At 42.7% G+C, this 26,906-nt stretch overlaps 1 protein-coding gene across 2 annotated transcripts; it reads right to left on the reverse strand.

Moving 5' to 3' along the window:
- Window positions 1–429: 429 nt before the first annotated feature.
- Window positions 430–21,965, reverse strand: nfatc2a (nuclear factor of activated T cells 2a). 2 transcript variants are annotated; one of them, XM_083674628.1, is made up of 10 exons: window positions 21,686–21,965; window positions 20,077–20,977; window positions 19,658–19,826; window positions 16,744–16,946; window positions 16,356–16,528; window positions 14,132–14,272; window positions 10,601–10,656; window positions 10,234–10,366; window positions 9,150–9,944; window positions 430–2,968 (listed from the first exon to the last, which is right to left on the reverse strand). In XM_083674628.1, the coding sequence occupies exons 1-10, from the start codon at window positions 21,813–21,815 to the stop codon at window positions 2,913–2,915; spliced, it is 2,757 nt and encodes a 918-aa protein (XP_083530754.1). In that variant the 5' UTR covers window positions 21,816–21,965; the 3' UTR covers window positions 430–2,912. The 2 variants fall into 2 exon arrangements, with proteins under 2 accessions (XP_083530754.1, XP_083530753.1); XM_083674627.1 differs by having other exon boundaries at window positions 9,144–9,944.
- Between the last annotated feature and the right edge of the window lie 4,941 nt (window positions 21,966–26,906).

The following is a 26,906-nucleotide window of genomic DNA, read 5'->3' on the forward strand; positions in this document are numbered from 1 at the left end:
TGAGTCACCGACTGCTAGGGTCTGCTGATGTTCATTTTCCCTTCACAAAAGCAACAAACTGCATGAAAAGAGACATCAGTGAGTGCTCTGGTGATGACCAGCCAGCGGAGAACGCCAACACTCCACAAATCGTTCACAGATTCAAACTAATTTTAGCTGTTGCTCTCGTATGGAACAACCACCAATATTCACCCCCGTTTTTTAATGGCCAATTCTGAAAGAAAAAACATGACAGAGCCATATACAATAGGTATAGTGTCATTTATGATGCTGCAGCTTCCCAAACTCTGTTTTTGTATCATTGCCAAACCATATCCTCATGTAAACCGACAATAGACATGACCTATATTCTCCTGTATTCTCCTGTAGATATGGTAAGACGACAATTGAGTTCCAGAAAACTGTACACTCAAATAAAGACAAATACAGTAGGACTCTACCTTTATGATTTATTGCCAGTTTAAAGATACAAGTTTTGCCTCTGTAAAAATAGAGATGAAAGTGAAACTGTTTGAAGGAAACGTACATACAGTAGGCATACAACAGAGCATTTAGAGGACAGTTTACATTATGGATTAAGGAGCAACAGTATCACCATTTCTCTTACATTATCTCCTAATTAAAAAGTTTGCGCAACAAAATTGCATAAATCCATTATTCCGCAATTACAAAGCAATTGCTGAATTACTAAATCAAAACATGTTACTACAATGTTGTTACTAGATTCATTAACTACACAGGTTTAAGAACAACTTCATGTAAAGTGTTACCCCTGTTCTTCTTAAGCAAACTTTTCATTGTCATTTCATATTAACATTACTAGAGTAAAATGCCATGTTTCATATGTCGGCCTTTTTGTATATTGGATACAAAATTGGATTAACAAATATGAAGCGAGAAAACAACTGATGCAGTTCATAAAACAATTCTTTTCTACTATACTCTGTAACTTCAACATTCTAAAAAGAGGACTAACAGAAACATTTAAACACTTGTAAGCAAGCTATTTACAGGAAAGGGAAAAAACAATTCAATAAAGTATACATTCAAGATATTTCAAACAAACTGTATGCTGTACATTGAGAGAATGGCTCGATGAAAAATGTAGCAATAGTCAATAATAGATTATCTATCAATAAAAACTTTCATAGCACAAAAGAACTGTATGAAATCTGACATTGTATGAAATGAAACAATATCAAATATCAAACGTGTAGATTCAGTCTCATGTTTTAAAACTATTTCAAACCTCTAAATCTTCAATCATATCAATGGCATACAAACACTTGGCACTTTTCATTTTTGTTTGTGCATAAAGCATCTTAGATTTTGAATCCGCTGAACATTTTGAAATATATTTTTTTGATATGTACTGTAACAAAGCAACTACCACTATTTGGACCAATGCAAGCTTTGCATGTGTATGATCTAGAATTTCCCTAAATATTTGGATGTACATTAAAATCAATGTATAATGACACTGAACAAAGAAAATATAGGTGAACTTGAAAATGTGGGATTATCTTGTAAATGTAAGGCACATACAGCCAGTAAAGAATACTTGGGAGGTTATAGACACACAACTATTAGCACTGCATATATTGTTGATTGTCATGGTAATTTCAATTATTACACACAAAATAATACACATAGAAATAGATAGGCTTTGCTCTCTGCAGTAACAACAATGCCACAGATTTTAATAAATGTTACAATCAATATTTAAGTGAAATACAAATGAAATGGACGTACATGTAAGTAAAAGCAAGCAAGACAACCCCTCCAAAACCTGAGTGTAGTTAGTAAAATGCATTCTGGATGTACAACACTCAATAGAGAAATAACAAATAGCCAAATAAGAGACTGTGTTTTACTAAATGAATAAAATATTTAAAAATGTTCCTTCTCACACAACAGTGTGCAATTATTAATTAATTATTAACGGATGCTCACCTATTGACGCGAATCAAAAATGCAATAATTAATTGAGAAAGGCGCAATATTCGGAGCATTTACAAATAATTTGCTAAATTGTGGCATCACTAGCCTTCATAAGGCATCTTTGGCAAGTCAGCTGCATAATAATGCAATAGACATTTTTATTACATAAAGTTAATCACAGGACTCCAACATTATAGTAAAACAACAAACATCGAACATAAGCAACAACTCTACTAAACAGTGCATATAACTTTACAAAAGCAAGGGCAACAGGAGGTTGAACTACAATCAAATACGTATCAGTTTTACAGTCTGTGTATCTCTTTTAACTTAGCAAATCACACCTAAAATGAGATGATCAAAGTAGAATATCTGTCATATGAAACTGCATAACACGATACACATACAGTATCACAGTGTAATGTCAGTCTTTTTGTGGGACAGTCCGGGACTGGGCAAGTGAAGGTACACTCATAGACAGATACATATGTGGTATCTAGACATATGCTACATTAGGATGGACAATGGCATTGGTTTAGTGTGTCAACTCAAACCATGTCAATGTCTGACCCAATGAAATCTCTAACACTTCACAGCAAAAATGTGGTCCGCTGGCTGTGTTCTGTAATCTTGTTTTTGGTTTTTAACAGGTTCTGCTTTGGCATATGGCTGAGCTACTGAGTCTGGCTCGAAATGAACTGGACAGGCAAAACTCTTATAAAACATGAAAAACCATTCTATCGTCTGTAAAGCTGAGAAGTAGCAATATAAGGCACAATATAGATCCTGTTTGGGTCTGAAAACATTAAGGAGACGAAACAGCATTGAGGCAGAGGATTTATTTGCTGGTTGCCATTTGAGGAACTGTTCATTGAAGGAAAAGGGACCAAACCAAATGACTGGTAGCTGCGGTTGAGATGGACACACAGGGGGGCACGGCTGATGTCACTCTTCCTGCTCAGGACCTTCCTCTATGTCTGCCCTCTGGCCTGGACCCCGGTCAGATCCTTACTTATGATCTCATTCACTGCAGAACAGACAGAGAAGTAAAGAGCGTTAGAGAGTTAAAGGTCTTTGACGCAATGCTTCCAGACTCCATAGAGAGTATTTGTTTCACCACTGTCCTTGACATGTCTTGCATTCTTTTACAAACACTTAGCAAGGCATACTGCACAGTTACAAAGGGCGTGCATCTTAACAAAGACATTGTGCCAAAAAAATAAAAAATACTATTTGGTCCCAGGTGTATTTTAAGAGCAGGTTTGCTGTTTGCTGTTGTCATGGAAAATGCTTTCAGAAAGATGCCTACTGCACATGTGCTGCATTGGCATGGAACGGCCACTAGGAGGAAGAACACAGCGCTCCACTGCTCATTTATTGGCCTTCATTTCCTGTTGTTCTGCTGACAGAGGTGACAGGGTGACGGAGTGGGGGGGGGGGGGGGGGGGGGGGGGGTGGGGGGTGTATAGATGGAAACTTTCACAGCTTCATCCTTCTAAAAATAGAGCCAAGGTGTGTGGGGTACATACACACGTCATGTATACGGTCGGGACACATCTAACACACATTTTGATGAGATGTGAAACCTGCAACTTGTCAGGGAACTCTACAGTGTGTGGGCAAAGATCGATATTCAAATATAGTGGTCTATTGTTGTCAGTTTATTCACATTCTCAAAACTCCATATTGACCTACTGTGCTCTGTGCTTACTTTTAGAGTATGGGGGCCATTACATATATCATATTGAGAAATACTGTTCCATTTTAAGACCTATGGCAAGGTGTCAACAATAGGCCAATCTCTTAATAATATATGCCATTTAGCTGACGTTTTCATCCAAAGCAACTTACATTGCAGTAAGTGCATACATTTTTCAGTACATATGGTCCCAGCGGGAATTAAACCCACAACCTAAGCATTGATAGCGCCATGCTCTACCAACTGAGAATGAAGAAGTGGTTATGTGACCTCTCACCAACCCTGCAGTCACTGCTACTGTGGCAGTCCTCTATTACGTGTGATATGTGATCACACTTGGATTCACATTGACAATAGGGAGACCTGCAGTAATCTGAGAGGAATGTCTCGTATATGTAACATGTCGTCTGTCCTGATACGCCACATTCTCTGTCATTATCAGAGCTCCACAGCTCAGGCCATGGAAGCCTATTGTGTGTGTATACACAGGCACTATGACATCAGAGGCTGGCGCCATGGCTTCTGCTGTGCCTTGGGGAACACATTAAAACATGGCCGACATTGAGGGAAATACTGTGGATGTGTGACATTGGGTGCCATTCAATTGGGCCAAACTGCCTTTTATACCCATCCATGTGGATTTCTAGGATTTGGAGAGTTGTTTTGTGTGTGTGTGTGTGTGTGTGTGTGTGTGTGTGTGTGTGTGTGTGTGTGTGTGTGTGTGTGTAGCAACATGTGTAGCAGCAACATGTTTGAAGTATTCACAAAGTCAAGATTGTTTTTCCTCAATTCATAGTTTCACTGACCAAACATTGCTAATATGAAACATCCTGGAATATGTTGACATTTGACAAATCCTTCAAGACAAATCCTTCCTTTTCACTTCCAAAAGGACAGAGGAGGTGGAGTGACTCAGTAAAACAGTAAGCAGTTCTAGCATGCATTGTGCTGTTGTTTTAGAGTTTGGGGAACTCAATATTCAACAGGCTTTTAGAGGTGCTATTTAAAGCTCTGACCTACATCGTGTGCACGGGGAAGGGTGCAACCATTAAAAAGCAAGTTAAGTGAAAACAGACACCAACAATCCACACACTGCATCCTTGAGCTGTGTACTAAAGTACCCTCTCACTCACATACTGTTGACCATAAGACGCCAAAACAGCTGTCATCAGAATGCCAACTCAACAGATACTGTTGTAGTGGGATACTTCTGCTGCAGAGTATCAGGAAACATATTTTATTTTTGCATTTGTATTATAGATACAGGTATCATATCTGGATGGTGTTATGCATCTTTTTCATCTGGACTGAGATGAGAGGAATTTTCGAATTACTGTCCCTCATGTTCTCATGCGTGTGTGTGTGATTGCTTGCCAATGAGTGATATTTCATTTAGAAGAGCATTGCTGAAAATAGCCAAGTATCTTTTTGCCAATCCAAAAGTGAATCAGGAACATAGCCTGCAGAGTGAGCTCGAGCTGTACTTCTACGTTTCACAGAGGCAGACCTGATCATCTACAGATGTGAAAGAGAAATAAACCATCGCCAGTTATAGCAGCTCAACACTAAACACACTTTATGGGCAGAGCTGCATCTGAACATTATAGTGCAAACCCCGACTAGGAGCAGGAGCAGTCAAAACGGTCTGCACCCGCTGTTGTCACAACTTCAACGGGAATGTTTATTTTAGTCTCTAGTGGAATTCCCTCTGACACCTAATGCCTTAAAGAAACTTTCATCTTCCCCAACGGTGCCACAGGATTTTCCTGAGCATAAAACAGGCTTTAGAGAGGCAGCAGCAGCCCCAGAGCAGGGCAGCATACAGTAGAGCTTTACTTGAAGGTAATGAAGGGTTGGCAGGGTTGGCTATTTGAGGCTGGCCGAGCGAACACTCAGACTTGACCATACAATAGGTGAGTGTCTGGCTGCAGGGTCCTGCACCAATGAGAGGGTTTGTTTACCGACCCAAGGTTGGAGAGAGAGACACACTGTACAGTAGCTGACTCAGTCAGTAACTTCACACTGTCCACTGTGTGTGTGTGTGTGTGTGTGTGTGTGTGTGTGTGTGTGTGTGTGTGTGTGTGTGTGTGTGGGATGTGTGTGTGTGCGTTTGTATGTGCGTGTGTGTGTGTGTGTGTGTGTGTGTGTGTGTGTGTGTGTGTGTGTGTGTGTGTGTGTGTGTGTGCGTGCGTGTCCATGAGGTGTTGCCGGAGTTCTCTGCTGGCAATATGAGAAGTATAAACCCACAGAGTAGCAGTGGTGGACTGACAGGCTAACCACAGACCCTCTACCCTAAAGCCAGAGAATCTGCATGTCAGAAGAAGAAGTTCCCTTCTTGAGTATCATACTGTAAGCATGTGTAGAGTGCTAGAAAATGGTATTTGAATTTCTTAAAAACACCTTATGAGCTTTTGCTTGGGACTGCCTGGAGTGCCAGTGCAATTTTGAGACTGCTCCATTGTGCTAGGCAAACTCAATCAAGCACAGCAAAGTATTCAAAATGATTTCAAAATGGTCTGGTAGAGTAAAGCCTAGATAACTAGCTTTACAGATGTTAAAGTGTTTTGCTTCTCTGTATTAGTGTGGATGTGTTGCTACGGTATTGCTGTCTTTGATCTGTTAGCTCTTGAGTTGGCCGTAAGTGAGCTGAAACTAATGCACGTTCAGCGTTCACCAAGCTGCTTCTGTGTGCTTTATCTCTGTAGCTCTCTCTCTACCTGCTGGAACAATTTCACCTGCTTCACTGCCTCTGGGCACCATTTCAGTCCCACTACAGCAATGTTGTTTATGAACCTTTACTTTGTTCCAGAGAACAGCAAGCTATGGTCCTCCTCTTTTCTCCATTTGAAATACTGACTACATGTGTGTGCAGGCTAAACAACTGAGGGACTGGTCAGCAACATCCCAGGGACTGGTTCCGAGGCGCAAATCCGGAGGTTGAGAAACATTGGACTACAGCATGAGAGGCATGTGAAGCTGCAGATACAGGCCCTATGAGAGGCATGTGAAGCTGCAGATACAGGCCCTATGAGAGGCATGTGAAGCTGCAGATACAGGCCCTATGAGAGGCATGTGAAGCTGCAGATACAGGCCCTATGAGAGGCATGTGAAGCTGCAGATACAGGCCCTATGAGAGGCATGTGAAGCTGCAGATACAGGCCCTATGAGAGGGGGGGTCCATGTTTTGGTTTGTTCATAACAAAATATATAGTCTCTCATGTCAGACTCTAAAGCCAGGTGAGTGGGTAGATAATGAAATACATGACTTTCATTTTGCATCTGTTACCAAGGTGACAGTAATCAAGCACTACCAAGATGACACGGTTATCAACCACAAAGCCAGGATGTTTGGGAGACAAAACAGTCTTGAAATGAGAGAGAAGAGAAAGACAACTGTATGACTCATTTGGGAAATCTTATTTCTGTGAAGGTGCCTTTGTTGGGTTCAAATAAATGGATGTTTGTGGGCATAACCACCACTTGACACCTTAGCTATGAAAGACAATGGGAGTTTTTGACGTCCTCGTCTTCCTGTGCTTTATCTGAAGAGGGGGTTTGAATGCGGGGCAGTCCCTTCCTTTTCTGTGAAGCTATAGTAACTAGGTATTATAACTGTCATTGGGGTGGGTGGATTCACATCCTAGAAGACAACTGACATGTTTTTGAGAAAATCAATCCAACTCACACTGTCTTAAACTGTACCTGGGCAGGTCTGAATAGAATTCAAGCACAATGGCTTGCATTTATGCATAATGTTGCAAAAAAAAAGATCATATCAATAATTATGTAGTGGGTTGTTTACATATATACGTTCATGGTAAAAGGATAGCCAGTAGTGCCTTCGGATAAAAGAAGCCAATTAAATTCAGTAATTGTGAATTCCCCCTATTAGTGTCTTTATGAGATTTCCAGGGAGAAGGTAAACTGTTATAGTGCTACCAGACGCAAAGTTGAGCAGAACAGAACAGAACAGAACAGAATAGAACAGAATAGAACAGAATAGAACAGAAGAAAGACATTAGAGCCAGAGAGCATGTTGGGAGCACAGTTCACAGATCAACACCTTGTGATGGGAAGATCAAACAGTGTCGGCCTAGTATGGTTCTCCCAGTAACTCTGTTAATTCTGCAACAGTAAACACTGTTGCTGTTTACAGAGGGAAGCCCTATTGGACCATCCAAAAACCCAAATTCCATTGCTGCTGGCCCCCCCCCCTTTTTCTTCAGTTTCATTTTTTCCATCAAAACACGGCCCCTTCCCTTTTCCTGAGGACTCCTACCCCTCCCCGCTATCTTATGGACATCAGGCCTGGATTTCTGGAGGAGAGCAGCTGCAAATAGGAATTTCTTGCGCCAGATTGGCACAATGGCGGGGATGGAAAAACGCTAATCCTCTGGTGGGTTCCCCCACAGAATCGAGGGGCTAAGGCCAAGAGGGAACCCTGGCCAAGTACAACAAACAAAGAGGCTTTCCCCGGCTCTCACAGGCTGCCCCTTCCACTGTTTGACAATGGTTGCCATGGAACTTGTTTTTCAGATCATAACAGTGTCAACATATCCAAGGCGGTCAGGGGAGCTGCCGCTTCTTTTTTTCACTCTCTCTCTTTCTTTTTTTTAAAGAAAGAAAAAAGAAACAACTCATTTCCTGGTGTGTGGTAGATCCAGAGAAACCCCTCTCTGACTAGCAGTGAACACAGGGGTGGTCGTTGGCTTATAGAGCGTGGAATACCAGGGTGACTGGCGACCTGGCCTGCTCTGGCTGACACTGAAGAAGAGGACTACCTCTCCATGACAGCCAAAGGTTTCAACCTACAATACTATCAGGCCTAGGGCACGGAGCATCAGGGTGACAGACAACCCTTCAATTGGCCTGAAATGAGCCCTGCCCTGGCTAACACTGACCAGGAGGACTACCTCTCCAAGACAGCCAAAGGTTTCAACCGGCCTGGTGATCGTGCAGCGTAGAAACAACATGAGCTTGGACGTTACAACGTAAAGGAAGAGGCGCAGGCTCAAGACTCCTGGATGTGGCCTGACATTATTCTCTCAGAGGGTAATGGGTGTGACAAGGGTAAGTATAAATACATGACTCATAATCCATGTTATTTCCACCTCGAGTGGAACACAACTAGCCTACACCTTCTGGCATGGGTTGTTCTAATAGTGCAGGCTTGTTATATTGGCCTTGCTCAGAGAACTTGAGAAAGGAGTAGGGAGAGGGAGGGAGCGAGAGAGAGAGAGGGAGAGTGGGCATATGCATATCCTAGAATTGTCCCTGAGAAGAATGCATTACCGTCTGAAGGTTTTCATCATTAAGTACGGTGTGTGAAGGATGACAGTTGGTTTGCCAAATGTACAAAGCTACATTACAATCCATTGAATTCATCCCATGCGGTTATGCTTTGGCTGTGGGCACTACAAAATGACATATTCATGTTATATCACCGTGCACCATGCAGAAGCAGTGATACTGCTGATACTGTATATAAAAGCATTTAACTTACACTCACCGTCATCAAGGTAGGCCTGGTCTAGGTTTTCCTCCTTGACAGTGACCCGTCCAGGGACTCCGGCCCTCTGCTCCTCTGGAGGGGGGCATCTCTGGGGCTGCATCTGCCCTGGGCCTGGGGGAGACCTGCCCTTGTTGGGCCCTGGCTTCTGCACATAGGGCTGCTGCTGCTGCTGCTGCTGCTGCTGCTGCTGCTGCTGCTGGATCACTGTGGGGTAGTGCTGGGGGTGGGTGGCCGGGCCCTGGGCCTGGGCTGGGTTAGGAGAGTGGGCGGCAGCCGCCTGCTGGGGGTACCCATCATCACAGTAGATGATGTGCTGGTTGTCAGACTGGGGAGGAGGGGGATCGCCCCCCCGGAGCAGGTGGTGGTTGGTGGGGGAGAACTGGATGATGGAGGGGTGTTGTCCCACGGAGGGGTGCTGCTGGACCCCCAGAGGGGACGACTGGGCTGGGGAGCCTGTGTGGACCAGCACAGAGCGGTGTGGGTCGGCGTGTGTCATCATCCCGCCAATCTGCTGGTAGAGCCCAGGGCTGCCGCTAAGACTCTTCCCCCCGCCGGAGTAGACGATGGCTGGGCTCTGCTGCTGGAAGCGCGGGTCGGAGATGGGCAGGCCGGGGGAGCGCCCCTGCTGGCAGGAGGCCAGGCTGGGCACCAGACCATTGTCTGGGTGGGGGTGGAGGATAGCACGGGGGTGGTGGTAGTACGACTGGGGAGACACACCCAGAATCTGGGGCATGGCATAGCCCATGTGACCTGCCTCATAGTCATCTATGGGTTCTGTTTTAATGGATGGAACTGTGGGAAAAACATAAGGCCTACTGTAAGTCATACTATTAAAGAATAAATACTATACTATAAACATATGCATGACCTATTCAAGATGACATGGAATGACAATATATGAACATAGTATGTGTATGCAATACTCTAAACTGATTTTAATCAAATGTCGGTCGTTGTCTTTCCAAGTGTGCTGTTTTGTTATGGAATGATACTGTATGACTTGATATCACTCCTACATCATTACTCCGAGCAGAACATCTGAGCATTTGATTGGCTCCTTCTTGCTGATGGCCACACCTACCTGCCAATGGGGTGAAGGTGAAGTGCTGGGGCTGACTGCGCTTCCTCTTCCCATTGATTACGTAGAAGTTGACTTTGGCTGAATGGCAGATGGATGGGTCTCGATAGGAAGGGACCTCAACAAACAGCATACTCTGCAAAAATACCTTGCAATCAGATCATGTTCCTCTTCCGTACATTATCATTATAAATTCAAGTCTAGCCTAACAACTGAAGATGTGCAAACAACGAAATATGCAGTATTGACAATAACATACAATACAATATGATATAAAGTTATCCCAAGAGTTAAATAAGTACACTAGTTTGACTCCCTTCACTGTTTCAATGTTGAAGTTGGCTATCTACTGTATGAAGAATGTACTTACTGGCTGGCTTTTATCTTTGTCTACTGTTGCCTCCATCTCCCAAATCTGCTGTCCATCTATAAGATAGAAAGAAAGGGAGCACAGGGGTCTTATATCAAATCAATAATTCAGAATAAATTATAAAGATTGTAGTCTGACTCTAAAACTAGAAAGTCCAAATTCCCCATGACATACACAGCAAATACAGGGATACAGAAATACATTAATTATATATATAAAAAGGTGTAAACATTGTGTAATACTTGTGGTGTAATGCTGTTGGTTAATTACAAACAGGTTAGGTTTCCTGTAATAGTTGTTCACTGTTACATTACAGTCATGACGTCACACAATAACAGCTACAGCTATGAATAGAACATCAGAACTCTGTTCTTTCCTGTAAAAAAACCCTCTGAAATCTAGACCTTTCTCGGGTGCATACTGAAATAATTATCTCCATTGTCTTTTCAGCAGGGTGAGCGTGGGTGGCAACTCTCATCTGAAACAGCACAGAATGCCTACTTCCCAGAAATGGGTTCAAATAGTATTTGAAATACTTGGCTGTGATTGATTGCGTTTGCCTGGCACAATGGAACCAATGGAATAGTCCCAAAAGTATAAACTTTTCAACCCAGGTCTGCATCTTCATGTACCAGGGTCTTTCAGTAACCAGTATACCATGTGATTTAAAATGCAACTGGAGCAGAGGCCCTTGCACGTATATTATATCTCTACTAAAAACCACTTCCTCTTACACCACTCAGCTTACCTACAGCCACAGCCATCTTAACATTCACCCAACACACACACACACACACACACACACACACACACACACACACACACACACACACACACACACACACACACACACACACACACAGTACATCACCTGCATGTAGTTCCCAACACTGTATAAAGCTCCTTTTTAATTTACTGTCCAGCAATATTCCCAAAATGATTTAGGTTAAAATTCTCCTATTCTGAAAATGGATAGCAGTGGTCTGGACATGTTGATATTTTAGTGACACACGCCAGCCCAGGCAAGTGATATGTGAAAGGAATCTCTTGATATTGTTACTTATGAAAATGTTCACAATTCCACGGCAACAAAATAATTGTAAGCGTTTGTGCAACAGTACTATGTGTGCTGAACATTGACACATGAGCTTCATAGTCCTACAGTATATCAAGTTGAATTCCTATCCACACAAACACAATAGCTAACAATAATGGCCATTTAAACTACATATGCCCCGTTATGTAACTGCCCTGTTTTTTTTTTTTTTCGCAAAAGGAAACAACTCAGTGTTAATAGCTGGAGATCTCTTAAATGCTAGGTGGGAAACCCCATGTCAGACTGCAAATTAAACACATATGGCTGTAATGAGTCAGCAGGCGAAGGGGGGATTCCATACGTCTTGCCAATATTCTCTCTTTTTTTTCTTCTTTTTATGATCAACTTGCTCCGTTTCACTAACGACAGGTGATGATTGCTGCTTTCTTGGCGTTTACATTTGTTTGCCTTTTGTTCCAAAACTACTCTACGGGATACCCTCTCTCTCTTTCTCCTCTCTCTCTCTCTCTCTCTCTCTCTCTCTCTCTCTCTCTCTCTCTCTCTCTCTCTCTCTCTCTCTCTCTCTCTCTCTCCTATAATCAGACATGGAGGCAGAGCAGAGCAGAGAGAGTTGAGGAGGCCCAGCTTGGCTGGGGGAACCAATCCGCTCTCGTCTCCTTGTACAGCCATGAGAGCCAGGGGAGCCCCAGTCAAAGGCAGCTGTCTTCCACTCAAAGGATTTCACAGTCGCGCTCTTCCAGAACTGTGTGTCATACGGAGAGAACTCTCCAAAACAATGGCAATCCCTCTTCCTAGATTTTCTTTTTTTCCGTCTCCAATACGGGCCTTTACTGCAGTATGTCGTAAGGCAGCAGCAGGAGGGAACCCCGGAGAAAAAAAAAGAGCAGACACAAGTCCAAGTTTGAGCTCAAGCAGCCCCTGGAGAGACCACGTCTACAAGGCAAGTTCCTCACACTCAGACAGCCATGGAGTCAATGAGTCACAAACATATGCTATAACAGACAAAGCATCAAAACCCCACTCTCCTCCCCATCCCATGCAGTCCTGAGAGACAGCACTCCTAGAGGCACACTATTGAAAACCACAAGTTACCACTAGACATGGTTTATGGAAGGCCATAAATAAAGAATGGAAGGTAAACTATAACAGACAAATAACATCTAGACAACACAAATAGACACACAGCAACCTGTAAACACATGGACTGCTGTAGCAGATGGGCTATAAGTCCCTCTCTTGCATCTGGATTTATAAGACCACTGTTTTGGTTTGAGCTACAGTGAAGACTGCCAATGTCAACCAAATTAGCGACCATACGTGCTGTCTTTGGGCCGGTGTGGGACACTCATATTGTGGATATGGAGGAGCAATGACGTGACACAGTGAGCATGTTTAAAACAGGGTGAAATTCTAAAATAAACCTAGAATAAAGCAGCTTTGTGCTGTGATGAGCCTCTTTAAAAGGGATGGGAGTGTTTAGTATCACAAATCTCAATGCCATGCAAATACCAGCACGGAGGAAAAGTCAGGATTCAAATGACAGCAGGCTGGCCTTTGTGACTGACAACTCTGAGGCATTCATTCACAGCACCAGATGAGATTACCATGCCAACCATGTCCTACTGATGTTCAAGTGGTGATTTTACATTTACAGTCATTGATTCTAGCAAAAGGCCTGATGACTTGAAATAACGTAGAATTGAATAAAGATGATGGAGGCAGCAGGAAATCTCTCCAGTTGTTCAGTGCTATAAAATGCAGAGAGTTCCTCTAGTCTGTACCAACAGATGTATTCAAGATGTAATGGACAGACTCAGCAGATTCATCCACTAATATATTCTGAGCACAACACCAAGTTGAACACAAACATAAACAGTAAGTGGCCACTTCATGAGCTACTGAAACTAGAACAATGTGCTTTCTAATATGTTTCCCAACCTAGATACTTAATAAAATTAAGCTCCAACTACAGGTTTGTGTACAACAACAAGCAACAGAAGTGCTATTCACCACAACACAATAAGGGCCAGCTGGATGATAACACATTGTGGATAACAACCCAGGTGGGGAGAAAAGGGCAAAGGAAAGTGAGGCTTGTAGTCTTATCTGGCGGACGATGCAAATGACTCATAGGTAAAATGCATGCCAGAACAGTCAGTCAGTGATGCATTATTATGACAGTGATGCTGGGGTGGTAGTGAAAGTTGAAACAGTGTACTTCTAGTTGAATTTGTCACTTTGGCTGTTTAATGACCGCAAATAATGGGAGATCATTCAAGAGGGGTTTTTCATCAGTTTCAGAATCAAACAACTGTCAAAAAATGAAAAACTAAGTAAAAACCCACAACTGATGCTTCTGATTTACGTCATGTGGTCATTGGCTGCTACAGTATTATCAGTATCTCTGTTACTATCATTAGCTCATACTGTACCATGGGCCATTCCATTGGCCCATGGTAAATGATATAACTCACCATGGGTTTTCTCCATAAAGATCACCTTGGAGTCGGAGCTGAAGTTCTGTCCTGTCAGGATCATCTGCTGCCCGCCCAGAACAGAGCAGCTGTCCATGTCCTGTTTCTCCACCATGGGAAGTTCATGGGCTGAACGTTGAGCTGGAGGGCAGAGGAGCAGGGGGGTTACACACTCACTTGTCTGCTAAAAGAGTACAGACTCAGGAGCAAGCCATCATTTGGGGGTAGTGGGTAGGGGACTGGTCTAGAAACTGCAGGGACACAGGTTTTAGAGTTGTAGGCCTACTGCACAATATACAGCAAGTCATGAACTGTAAGCAGGCTTACAGTATTAACTAATAATGAGGTTTGATGGTGACTCATTTCAAAACCACTTCCTTAAAATAGTGTTTGTCATAACATTACATCAACATAAGCCACTAACTTGGCATGTTTAGGGAAGCTGCGGATTTTTTAAAATTAAGATATATTATGATATATTATATATATTATATTATGAAGATATAAGAGATATTGTTTGAGTGTTTTGATTGCAAAACTATAATAAAAAACAATATATATAAATGAAAAACAATGTTTGATAGGCTTCATGAATGGTTGTGTATGGTAACAATAAGGTTGTGATGTATACAGAGGTTGCACACAACAGAGCACCTGGAGCATGTACACTAGTAAGAGTGTTCCAGTGTTCAGTGGAAACACTACAGAGTGGTCCATAGGAGTACAGAGGGAGGGAGTACAGATGATGGACCTTTCCAAACACTATCATAATTACTCAACGGACCGTGGCATGTGTTCAACAAACCCTGTGACCTCTCCGTGAAGTAGACACTGCTCTCCCAGAAGATTTCCTGGACTGATAACTTAATCAGTGGGGCCTGGAGCCACAGTGGCCATGTTTAGGGAACCATCGCACTAAGGGATGTAGTGGTAGAATAAAAATTAACAACTTGAACACAAACATGACATTATTTTTTTAGGATCTAAGTGGCCCTCTACTACATCCCTGATTGCACTACAGAAAACCCAAGGCTTTACTTTACCCAAGGCTTTACTATGCTCTGCTCCTATCTCAGTGACTGACCTTATTACTGTGGCTGTCAGCTTGGCAGTTAGGGACTCTGATTCAGCCAGCCAACAGCTTGGGTTACATAGGGCCAGACCAACTACTTGGAAGAGAGGCCAGTTCATGTTGCCCGCATTGTAATAGGATCATGTTCTCTGGTTTGTGGCAATATAAAAAAAACGAAACATTTATACGCATGAGATTGAGCCTAAATGAACAGCAGCTTACTTCCTTTAGCTTATCGCCCAGCGACTGAAATTCAATATCCAACGAGGCGTGTGAGGTGTAGACAAATAATCGTGACCTTTGAACGGGTTTGTGCGGCCTACTATTACTGTGAGTCAACAAAGAGGATGAGACCAAGAGACTAGTCTCTTCAAACACATCATTGACACAGTTTGCTTATCGTGCATTTTGACAGCTGTGCTGTGGATGTTATAGTAGGAGTGTGGAAACAGGTTTACAGTTGATTGGTTTTCAGTGATGCCAAGCCACAGGAGGATGACTGCTTGTTTTTCTTTGGCTGATCTGACGACAAGGTTCTGACTCTCCAAAGACAGATAGTGGCTGGGGTGTTGAGCAATGGTGACATCCACAACATAATGGTGCATAAAGTATACATGCACTCTGTGTTCCCTGGACAGGTTAGGTGTAATTTCCCGCTGGGTAATCAGTCAGAGCAAGATAAAGGCTCTCTTGTGTGTGTTGAGATTATTATCATTCTTTAATAACCTGGGTACACACGTGCACACATGCACACACATGCACACACACACACACTGTTGAGACAGGCAAGTCTAATCATAAAGGAGGCCTTGTGTGTGTGTGTGTGAGAGAGATCGAGAGAGTGTGTGTGTGTGTCAGCTACACTTCCCGCTTACTTGAATGTTGTTTCTCTTTCGCCATGTTTACTCTGTGTTAAGGCTGGTTAACATCACTCACATGAAAACAGCCAACGCTAAACCTCAAGAGAAACATGCATGGAAATGTACTGCACTGTGTCAAATCTTTAGATCCTATATCTACAAGTTCAACATTTAACTTGAGCACATCCAAAGTCCAGACGGTATAGATACAGTATAGAATACAGTAACAAAATATATGTACTGTATAATGTCAGTCAAATAGCACGGAATGCTCGGAGCTGAATGTACTTACAGCACTCGATGGGATGGGAGGCCGCTTGCAGCGCGAGGTGTTGACCTCCAGGTTGGGGTATATGTACACGGAATACAAGACGGACACGGGTGTTCTTCCGTCCGATGTCCGTCTCCCCCTTCCTCAGCTCAATGTCAGCATTCCTGAGTTTCAGTATCCCTGCGCAGTCGATTCTGTGAGAAACACAAGATAGAAGAACATGTTATCAGTGGTGTTACAACATAACTATTTTTTGTGTGATTTTTTTTTTTATTATGCTCCCAGTAAGACAACATTTATGGGATTATAGCATTGATACAGAAGAGGCATAAATTGCGTTATAACCCCAACTGGTGTAGTCAATGAAGTGCTCCGTACAGTTAGGAATGTTATTTGGCAGGATTCTCACATTGCTTTCATGTTGTTCTTTGGCTCCAGGGGGATCTCCAGGACTTTGGTGCCGTGGACGATCTTCTCGTAGCTGGTGGTGGTGACGGTCTTGCCAGTGATGCGGTGGACCTGGTAGAAGGCGTGGGGTTTCAGGATGCGTTCATCGGCTGTGCCGATGAAGATCTGCAGACCCAGCGGCTCTTTGCCTCTGTAGCCATGCAACTGGAACACACAACATAGAGGAAGACCAGTAAATACAACAATATATACAAAAATGCATATGGTGGCCATTTACTAATCTGTCCTTTTTCGGTTAGAACCATTTTTATTCAGCATGAATTCTGAGCCTAATTTGCTGTCAACTCACAACAAAGCAATTGTATGCAATGTTTCAGTGCAAATTTGAATTGATACAATGATTACTATTTTTTATTATTTCATTTTAACAATATGCCAACGTTTTAAGTTCAAGAGGTAGTTTGCAGCCAGCAGCTTTGGCTGAGCATAACGCTACTTAAAATAGCTCCCTGGTGAGGTATCTTAGCAGGAGGACACAGACCCATTGCTGGTACCTCCTCAACCTTGAACATTAGCCAGCAGAGAGTGTACTGCCTCGGAAGATACTAGTCACAAATGTTTTCTATCTGTCCTATTGTAACTGTCTTTGGAATGCAAAAGAACTCAGTAGGAGTACTACTGTCATTCACTGGTGTGCTTGTTAGATTATGAGAAAATAAAGACCGTCAAAACCAATATCTTAGCCATATGAGCCAGCGTGGCAGAGACACTTTCAAGACTAGGTCTCCTTTCAGTACAGTGTAGAATGAACAGTTTCATGAAGCTGTTGGTTGTTGCTAATTGGGTGTTGTTACCCAATGTATGCTTGAAACATTGCCAGACGCCTACTTTACAAACTTCTCTGTTTCTTTTCACTCACCCAACATAAACTCTCTCTCAGTTTTTCTCTCTCTCTCTCTCACACACACACACACACACACACACACACACACACACACACACACACACACACACACACACACACACACACACACACACAGTGCAGATTAGTGGTGCAGTTAACCAGAGACTACCTTGGAAGGAAGCATGCAAAAACCACAAAGCATGAACTTGTAACTAAACATATCTGAGTCTAAAAATCATCTTCATGAAATCGTATCATAAATTGCTTTTGGTTTGCCTTTCACAGGGAAAAGATAAAGAAAGCTGTCGATATTTCCAAAGGAAAAAAACAACTTTGATTTATTGCATATTGTGTATATTGCTAGTTCTTCTGATACAAATGATTGGCACACATTAGAGTACTGATCTAAGACAAAACATGCATAAGAATGATTTCATGATGCAACAGAATTCTTACTGAAGAAAAGCTCAGGAAATCCAAACTCGACTTGTTGAAAACATGAAAAGTATTTCATGAAGATTGCTCTCATTGTGTGTGTGTGCGTGTGTGTGTGTGTGTGTGTGTGTGTGTGTGTGTGTGTGTGTGTGTGTGTGTGTGTGTGTATTACAAAAGAGGAGGTGAGAACAGTACTGTGAGGGTAGGAGGCAGGGCAGAGATCACATCTCATCTAGTTTCCTTGTTGCTCAGACAGCAAGAGAGATAGTTGTGGGGGAACTGAGAGAGAGAGAAAGAAAGAGAGAGAGAGAGAGAGGGCAAGACAGAGAGACAGAGACAGAGAGACAGAGACAGAGAAACAGAGAGAGAGGAACACCAGTCTAACTGGATGTCAAATCCTGTGAAGCCACAGCTGCTCACTGAAGTGAAATGAGAGCCAAATGCGGAAATTAAGTTAATTTTTAATGCTGCTGAAACTCTTAACCTAAACTGTCCCTAACTGTTCAATCAGTCATGAAACTATGGCGACATGAATGAGACTGTTAAATCCAGGTAGTGTACAGTAGCTGACAAAGTGAGTAAAAAAGAGGAAGTCGACTGCAAACACTCAACAGGCAGGCCATGTGAGAGGCTGGTTGTCATGACTGCAGCAGTGAGTGAGTGAGTCAGAGCAGGGTAGGAAAAGTAAAGTGGAGGCCAGTGGCGGAGGGCAGAGACTGGGAGGGAGTGTACTGTAGCCATGTCCAGCCAGTCCTAGCCACGTGATTGGACTGACTGACCTCAGGGGAGCTCCAGAAAATGGAAAAGTGAGAAATGCTTAATTTCCACCAGTGAGCCCCCGACTATCAACAATCACAAGGAAGCCTTCGAGACGTTGCCACGAGAACGCAAACAAAGTGAAACCTCTACTTAAGCTATATGGACCACCGTAAACATGTGAAAATGTTGAACTTTTATGGACTAGGAAATAATTTGAAGTATGAAACAAACAATCTTATACTATACAGCATGGGTCAACTGACAATTTGATCAACATCTTTTACATCTCTGTATGATGAATGATGTTATGATGAATGGTCAAAGGTATGCGTGCCAAGGAGAGCTAACCACTACACAACTGCACAAAAAACAGTCTGCAATGGTTATGCTGTACTACAGCAGGAAACAGCATAGGTGTCATTGGTTGGGTGTCTGTAGTGCACCTTACAACACATTACAACACTTTACAACACTTTTGGCACAGAGTGAGTATGGCGTTGAGTGGGGAACCTTGGGGTAAAAGGCCTGGTAGAATATACAAAGTAACACACTAAGTCATTTTCATAAAGGCTGCCCTAGGCAATAACAGAACATGCTGCATAATGACTAGGAAATACCATTACACGCAAGCCCTCCATACAGGCTTGCCCTGCAGAGACATGTGTAGTAGAGGTGGTTCGGTGAGCTATGCTCGCATATGATGAGCAACGTTGAAGACTTATCTCCTAGAATTGGCACCTGGGCTTTATCTCAGTGGGCTAATTCGTTTTTTTGTGATGCAAGGTTCAAAGCCCAGTCAATCACACATGCAGCATACCTGGACTACAGGATGTCCTCCAGTGGGTGCTTTGACCGCGCCCCTGCTCCCTTCTGTCTCATAGTGGGCTCGGTGGTGGGGTTTGGGCTGCACGTCAATGTGGAGCTCATACTGGTCTGTACGGTTGGGGAGGGGCCACTCCAGAGGGGGGAGAGACGCCACTGGGATGCTACAGGAAATAAAGATTCAAAATAAATGTTTACTTTCTTACATTATGTAAGTAATAACAGTGTTGTGACACAGGTATAAAGAACCTAGTGTCAATTATTACCCACAGAATGATAACATCTGTCTTGGATTTCATATCATCTCTGTGGTGTTACCACATAAACAAGCAAGAAAACCAAAACAACCAAATGTATGTTAAAATTGTGGGTGTGTACAGGATGGAGTCCAGGCTAACTAACTAGACCATTCACCTGCAGATGCTTGGGACCAGCTGCTTGGGCCACATGGGTGGGATGACAAAGAAATTTTCGGTGCCAGGTTTGGTCTTAATGTCCTGCTCACAGGACAGCCGGTAGTTGACCTCCCCGTGGTTCTCTGGGCACAGGGTATACCCCTGGTTGGCCGTTTTCACTATCTTAGTGGGGATCAGACCAGGCTGGATGGTGCCGTAGCCGTTCATGGCCTCAGCCAGGCTGTTGGGGATCCCATAGTGAGCCCCGCTGTGCTGCTCCTCGTGGCCCCCGTGGGGGGAAGGACTGCGGGAGCGGTGCCCGGTGACTAGCCCTGGGTTCCTGTACATGTCGTAGGTGCGCTTGCCCTGCGGTGATGCAGAGCGGGAGCCAGGCCTGGGGGAGGGCGATCGGGGCCCCAGGCAGCCTTCCTCAGCTATGCTGGTGTGAGGAGAGGTGCCCGGGGAGGTGCGGGGGGAGCCCGTCTGGATGTTCTGGAAGCGGGGGCAGAGGTCCCCGGCGGTCTGGACACTGGTGGGGGACACGCAGGGTGAGGCCCAAGGGGAGTAGCTCTCAGAGTGCCAGCTGGTGGAGGAGTTGCTGCTGGCAGGGCTCAGGCACTGCGGCTCGCGGTAGGTCTGGCTCTCGTGGCCGGGCACAGGAAGGGTGGACCTAGGGCTGATGTTCAGGGGGTGGTTCTGCAGGGAGTCCCGTCCATGGATGTAGTGCTCACGCGAGGGGGTGATCTCGATCCTGGGGCTCAGGGCCAGGCCCCCGGGCCGGGAGTGGTCCAGGTAGTTCTTGGCCTCCAGGTGCTCATAGCCAGCGAGACCTTCTGCGGTAGGATCGTTGTAGGTCTCCAGAGGGTAGGCCAGAACAGATGGAGTGCTGAGGACTCTGTGTGAGGAGAGATTTGGCTCATCTATAGAGGAAGATAGGGAAAGAGGGAAAACAATCAGGAAAACAGATAAAAGCACAACAAAATATAACATAAAAATTGGGTTACTATCATAAAAGGGGCAACAACAGGACCCCCAACAGGACAGTGTATTCACCATTACAAATATTGTGTGTTTTCCAATTATTTAACAAATAACCAAGGAAAAGTATTGTTTTAATAACAAACAAAAAAAAGCATAGAGAAAGATGTAGATGAGGAAATCCTGTAAAACATAAATGTCATGAACATGTTGCTACTATAAAAATTCCAACATCACTACACAGGTACAAAAGCAAAGACATATAACATATAATTGTTATGCTTATGATTACTGTGCTTTACCAAAATACATTATTTTGGTAGAACATTCAAATAAAACAAGGGTATACCTATGAATGTTAAAATATCATTATTACAGCGACTTATGTACAACACAAGACAGCTCTCCTCACACCTGTGAATACACATTATGTCTAACAAATACTTTTCAAGTATTTTCTTTTGGACAAAGTGTAATTTCATCTCTTCTAAAACAAGAAAATCACATTTCTCAAAAGGACTTCCTGTCTTAACTGTATGCTTTGGCGCCACTGAATTATGCCTGTTGTTGTTTTTAAGGATATAGTGGAAGTCATTTCCCTGAAAATGTGTAGGTAACTCCTGCACTGCATACTACACTATTGGACAAACCTTGATCTCCCCCGGGAAAGTCGCTGCAAGGTGGTTCGTATTCAAACAGGTAATCGAACTCCAACTCATCTTGGCAGTTCACTTGACTCAGTTCCTCCTCCAGTTCTTTTTCGCCGTAAAACGATGTCATCTGTCTTATTTTAAGGTTTTCAGTTCAGTTAATGTTATTTAAAAATCAACATAAATATTTAGACTCGTTCCCTGTGCTGCACACTCAGTAAGGCCATACGATGTCAGAGGCGTTGCCGTGGATGGGAGAATATGTACTCGCTCAACTGAGGCGACTGAGCGCGCTTTGGTGCATCAGTGAGCGAAAAGAACGAGGAACCCGAGGAACGTAAAATATGCTTCCTGTTTCAACTTCACCGCATGGAGAGATAAAGGCGTGTCTATTTTCATATAGTAAATAAATACGACAAGGTGTCAAAAGCGGAGTGATCACGCCTCCCTATGATCACTCACAGAACAACTGCAGGTACAGCTTCAAAGTGATGAATTGGTTGTTCCAACACACTTGATGTGCTGCTGCCCCCGAGTGTTTGACACCAAGCAATTACTCATGTAGGTATCTCACTGTAACTTTGAACTCATAGTGGAAATATTATTGTCACCAACAGTTTCTCATAGGCCACAATTGTGTTGTGCTAAGAATGAATGAATGAATGAATGAATGAATGAATGAGTTAATGAATGAATAGGTGAATGGCTGAATTAATGGGTGGATGGATGAATGAATGAATGAATACAAGAGCCTACAAACTACATTCCATCACTAAAGACTCAACCTTAAAGATCAAGTTTCAACTGTTTAGGTGGAAATACAGTATATGTTTAAATGCACTGTAAGCAGGTCTACACCATGCACTGTAGGCAAGTCTAGACCATGCACTGTAGGCAGGTCTACATCAGCGTTAGAGAACAGTGTACTGTAGTCATGAAACAGCACAGAATGTACCTCTGTTCCAATACTGCCCTTAGGAATGAATGGCACCTCCCAGAGGGCAATATGCTCAGTCAGCAACCACTAAAAAGCTACATTCTATGACCCTGAATCAGATCTGCCTGGCTGAAACATGGCCAATAACATATATGACCAATATACTCTTTTTGATGTCTTACTCATGTACAGTATTGTTATTATTGCCAGCCTGACAGTAGAACTGGATCTTTATTCGGCACCCTTAGTCATCAGCCAAGTAGCCTACTAAAACTATTGTTATAACATTGATCAATAGTTAAAGTGTATCTGAGTTTAATGACAGTGACTCCTTCACTTGAGTGGCACGTTGCCATAGGCTACAATAACTGAGTCCCACGTGAAGCCATGTCAAGATGGCCAATGGCCTATTCCCATACTGTAGCTGAATATTTGAAATTGGTTCAAGAAAAAGTAGAACATGGAAAACAAGCAGTATTTGTGCACCCCGACCAAACTGTTCAGGAGCGACACACACCTTGGCTCTCAATCAAGCCCCCCCTGTGCGCCTTTGAGTGCGTACTAGCAGTCAGAAATAGTTAAGTGCTGGTTTCATTTATGGTGATGTACAATGATGGTATCATGCAAATACTATATGCTATACAATTCTAACTTCGAGCTCTATGCGTTAACAATGACATAAACCATACCTTACACGGCGCGAGGGTTTCCCATTGCGTGATCACCACATTCACTTAACAACTGTTGCGCATCAATGGAGCGCTCTCTCCAAATCAATCAAAACTGTCCGAATAACGTATAGCCTATGTAAGTTACTACACACTTATACCTCATACGTTTTGTCTGACTGAAAGGACTAATTCAATGTAAAAATTAAAATCAACATGTGCACTATAAGAACTAATTCGAGGCTATTCGATGAAAATCAAATGGGTTGATTACCAGATAACAACACTTCAGCACGCGGCATCCATACCTTGATCCATCGACCTCATGGTGTGATACTGTGCCAGTCTCCAAGTCTCTCTAAACATTTGGAAAAGAAAGTTAAAAAAAATCTATGACAAAAAATATTCTTCTCTATAAATCATAGCAGTAGAACTCCTCTTGAGTAAAAGCGAAATAAACGCGTATACTAAAGTATCAGACAACAAAATACTCCTTTATATATTCAAAAAACATGGAGCTAAAAGAGACCAGCTAGCCACGGTATAAACTTCTTTTCCTTGCTCTAAGGATTTCTTGAGTATCAAGAGCGGCTTCCTTCCCCGCTCTGGGTGTTTATAATGGTCCAATGCTGTAAAATAACGGGATTCCCTCAGTGTTTCCTCCTGTTTATGCGCTTTGCCATGGAAACCTTGGAGCCGCTCCATCTCGGAGACTCAGGGCTTTCCTGCAAAGCCCACACTCAGGAATCCATGACGTCTCCGGCTCCTGCGCCAAGGCATTTCTGCGGCTTCTCTCAGACAGTAGCACACAAGAACTTCATTGTAGGGATGAAAAAATTACTGTAGGAGAGGGGCTGAAAAAAATGAAAGTAGGGACAATGTTTATTACTATATACACGACATGAAATTTGGCTACACAGTTTTAAAATTAGTTTTAAAATCAGCAGTAGCCTGTCTTTATTTTTGTCTAGTTTTGAGAGGAGAAGACTAGGCTATTTACTTATTCATTAAATGGCCGAGGCTATTTTGTCTCTTTGAACATGGAATATTCTTGAGAATTCCATAGTTTTCACCAATTATACCAGCTAATTGAAAGTTGCTGGAAATAAGTTAGCCTTGTCTCTGTAGCATTTGACATCATAAATGAGGTGATAATATCAATGCATGAGCCATGACTGTAGGCTTACACTACAGTACATTAGCTGCTGTATTTCTATTAACATAGAAATACACTCATACACTACCAATCAATCACCTAATCAAGGTCAAATAGATGCATATAATGCTGTAGAGGTCTGTTTAAATCAATGGGATCCGGTAACCCGAACCAATAAATGTTTCAAGAGAATCTAATTCAGCCCATTAACAAGTTCATGTGCTGCCCAGTAAAGGAAGCGGTGGAATGGGCCATCCAGAGAAGCCAAGGTAAACGAGACGCTACAGTTGCAGCACCGTGTCTATGCAGGCCTGTATCAGACCTCTAATATCACACACACATACACACACACACACACACACACACACACACACACACACACACACACACACACACACACACACACACACACACACACACACAAATCTCTAATCTAAACTAAACCTAATGCTCTCTAAAACAGTTTTGGAACACATGAAAAGGTTTTGTCTCAGTGTCCACTCATGAAGCTGATGGGCTTCAGTGATGTAATCCGTGACGTGGGCACCAGAACCATTCATTGGAAAAACTATGTGCTATATAAGGTCTAGAAGATCTGTTTTGAATTGATATGGATCAGGATGGGTGAGCGTTTCTGGTAGACTAGCAGGGTGAACAGCATGACTGAAATTACTGTAAACCACAGACTTTAAAGGTAGACTCTGGGATGTGGTGTCATGCCTGTGAAAACAGAGAAACTTTAATCAAAGATATTGTAGTGAACAAGAGCAAATGAGAGTAACCACTCGTTTCACTGCCCTCCGACATAAAATGGCAGAGCTCATGAGCACACCAATAGCATTCAACTCTACAGTGTCATCTTTTCCTCCCTTCTCTGAAATGTCTTTGGTTTGGATTTGAATTTTCACTGTCGCAACACGCTTTATTCTCTAGTCTGTTGTATCTCTGTTTTTGAAAGTCTCTGGCAGTGTTGCCCCACTTGTTTTGCTTTGACGTCATACCCCAGAGTCTACCTTTAAACCGGAGGACAGGTGAGGTAACTCTCAGCCGAAGAAAGCATTGTCTACCAGATGTAAATTCCTCCACTGTTACGGAACCCTTATGCAACATAAATGATGAATAAGTCAATGAATACGGCTCAAGGTTTGAGAAAGGAAAACTCTGTCCAGACGGCCAGTTTGCACTTCCGTTTTTTGCTAGAAGAGCCCACTTTTTCCAAGTTCATGCAGTATTTTCCATCACTGTAAAACAGCTCATTTAGGCTGCGTTGTCTGGATTAGAGCATTACCCCATTTTAGTTTTCCAAGTGCAACATGTGTGTTTGAATTTTTAAACCAAGCAATGGAACTTTGATATGGAAATGGCACATTATATCATGTCTCATGGAAATCTTTCTCAGGAAATTCACCAGGCAAAGGGAAGCATGGACGTCAGGCTCCATTTTGAACTGCCCTAAAGATTCCTAAGAGCAAAGACACTGTCCCCTTGACTTGGTCCAGTTGCCTTGTGCTTGGCTACTGTATTCAATTGTTAATGCACATTTGATCCCACTTGACATTAAGTTGATCTTAGACCTGTGGAGGAACTCTGTACTCTAACTGTAGTAACAACATTGTATGAACTTGTTACATAGTAAAGTAATGGATTGTGAGTGGTTGTTGTTATTGAAATAGAGTAGGGATGGTACCTATTTCCATTTGTACAATAAAAACTGTCCAGCTTCATTACTGTGTAATTTTAAAGCTAATTGTTGTTGCAAATGTTCTTACTTGTTATTACACAGGTATAGAGCTTGATATCTTAATGTTATATCATGTTTCAACTGTAAATGGATGTTATACAAGTACTAAACTAACTGAAGCTCTTGTCAAACATTCACATCCAAGGATAATTTCAAGACCCGTTCCTGTCTTAGCCACTTCAAATCCTATAAAAGTCCTCAAGGTTGCTGCTGTAAAATCAGACAGAACACTGCTGATGGAACAGAACTAAACTGTGTAGATACAAAAAAGAAAAAAAAAGAAAAGAAGATAGTACCGGTATGTTCTTGTGAAAGAAGGAAACCTGTTTCTCTCCTGCCACAACTTGTGGAAAACATTTCCTTTTTTCCAATTCACAATGAAGTCATATTTTCCATCAATATGGAAACTACATACAGTGCTGCTTGAAAGTTTGCGAACCCTACAGGGATGGTCATTATGTTTGTATAAAATATTTAAATTAACTTGTAAAATCTTTATCTAAACGCCAATTCATAATAAAGACATTCCAAATAAAGGACACAAACAAAAAAATATGATATATTTTCATTGTTTATTTAATGAAAGTGGTTTATTTAACAAAAACTCAGATTTCATGTGTGCAAAAATATGTGAACCTCTTCACTCAATAGCTTGTGGCACCTCCATTAGCAGCGATGCGTCTCGTATAGCCACTAATCAGTCTCTGACATCTGTTTTG

Source organism: Argentina silus (genome assembly GCF_951799395.1).
Source record: "Argentina silus genome assembly, chromosome: 8".
NCBI classification, from domain to species: Eukaryota; Metazoa; Chordata; class Actinopteri; order Argentiniformes; family Argentinidae; genus Argentina; species Argentina silus.

Excerpts from the sequence above, each read along its gene's own strand:
- nfatc2a (XM_083674627.1), bottom strand. The coding sequence starts at position 21,815 with ATGACATCGTTTTACGGCGAAAAAGAACTGGAGGAGGAACTGAGTCAA. Across the intron at positions 19,827-20,076 it reads CTGGTCCCAAGCATCTGCAG|CATCCCAGTGGCGTCTCTCC; the intron begins GTGAATGGTCTA and ends TATTTCCTGTAG. Across the intron at positions 2,969-9,143 it reads CTACCTTGATGACGGTGAGT|TGAATGAGATCATAAGTAAG; the intron begins GTAAGTTAAATG and ends TCTGTTCTGCAG.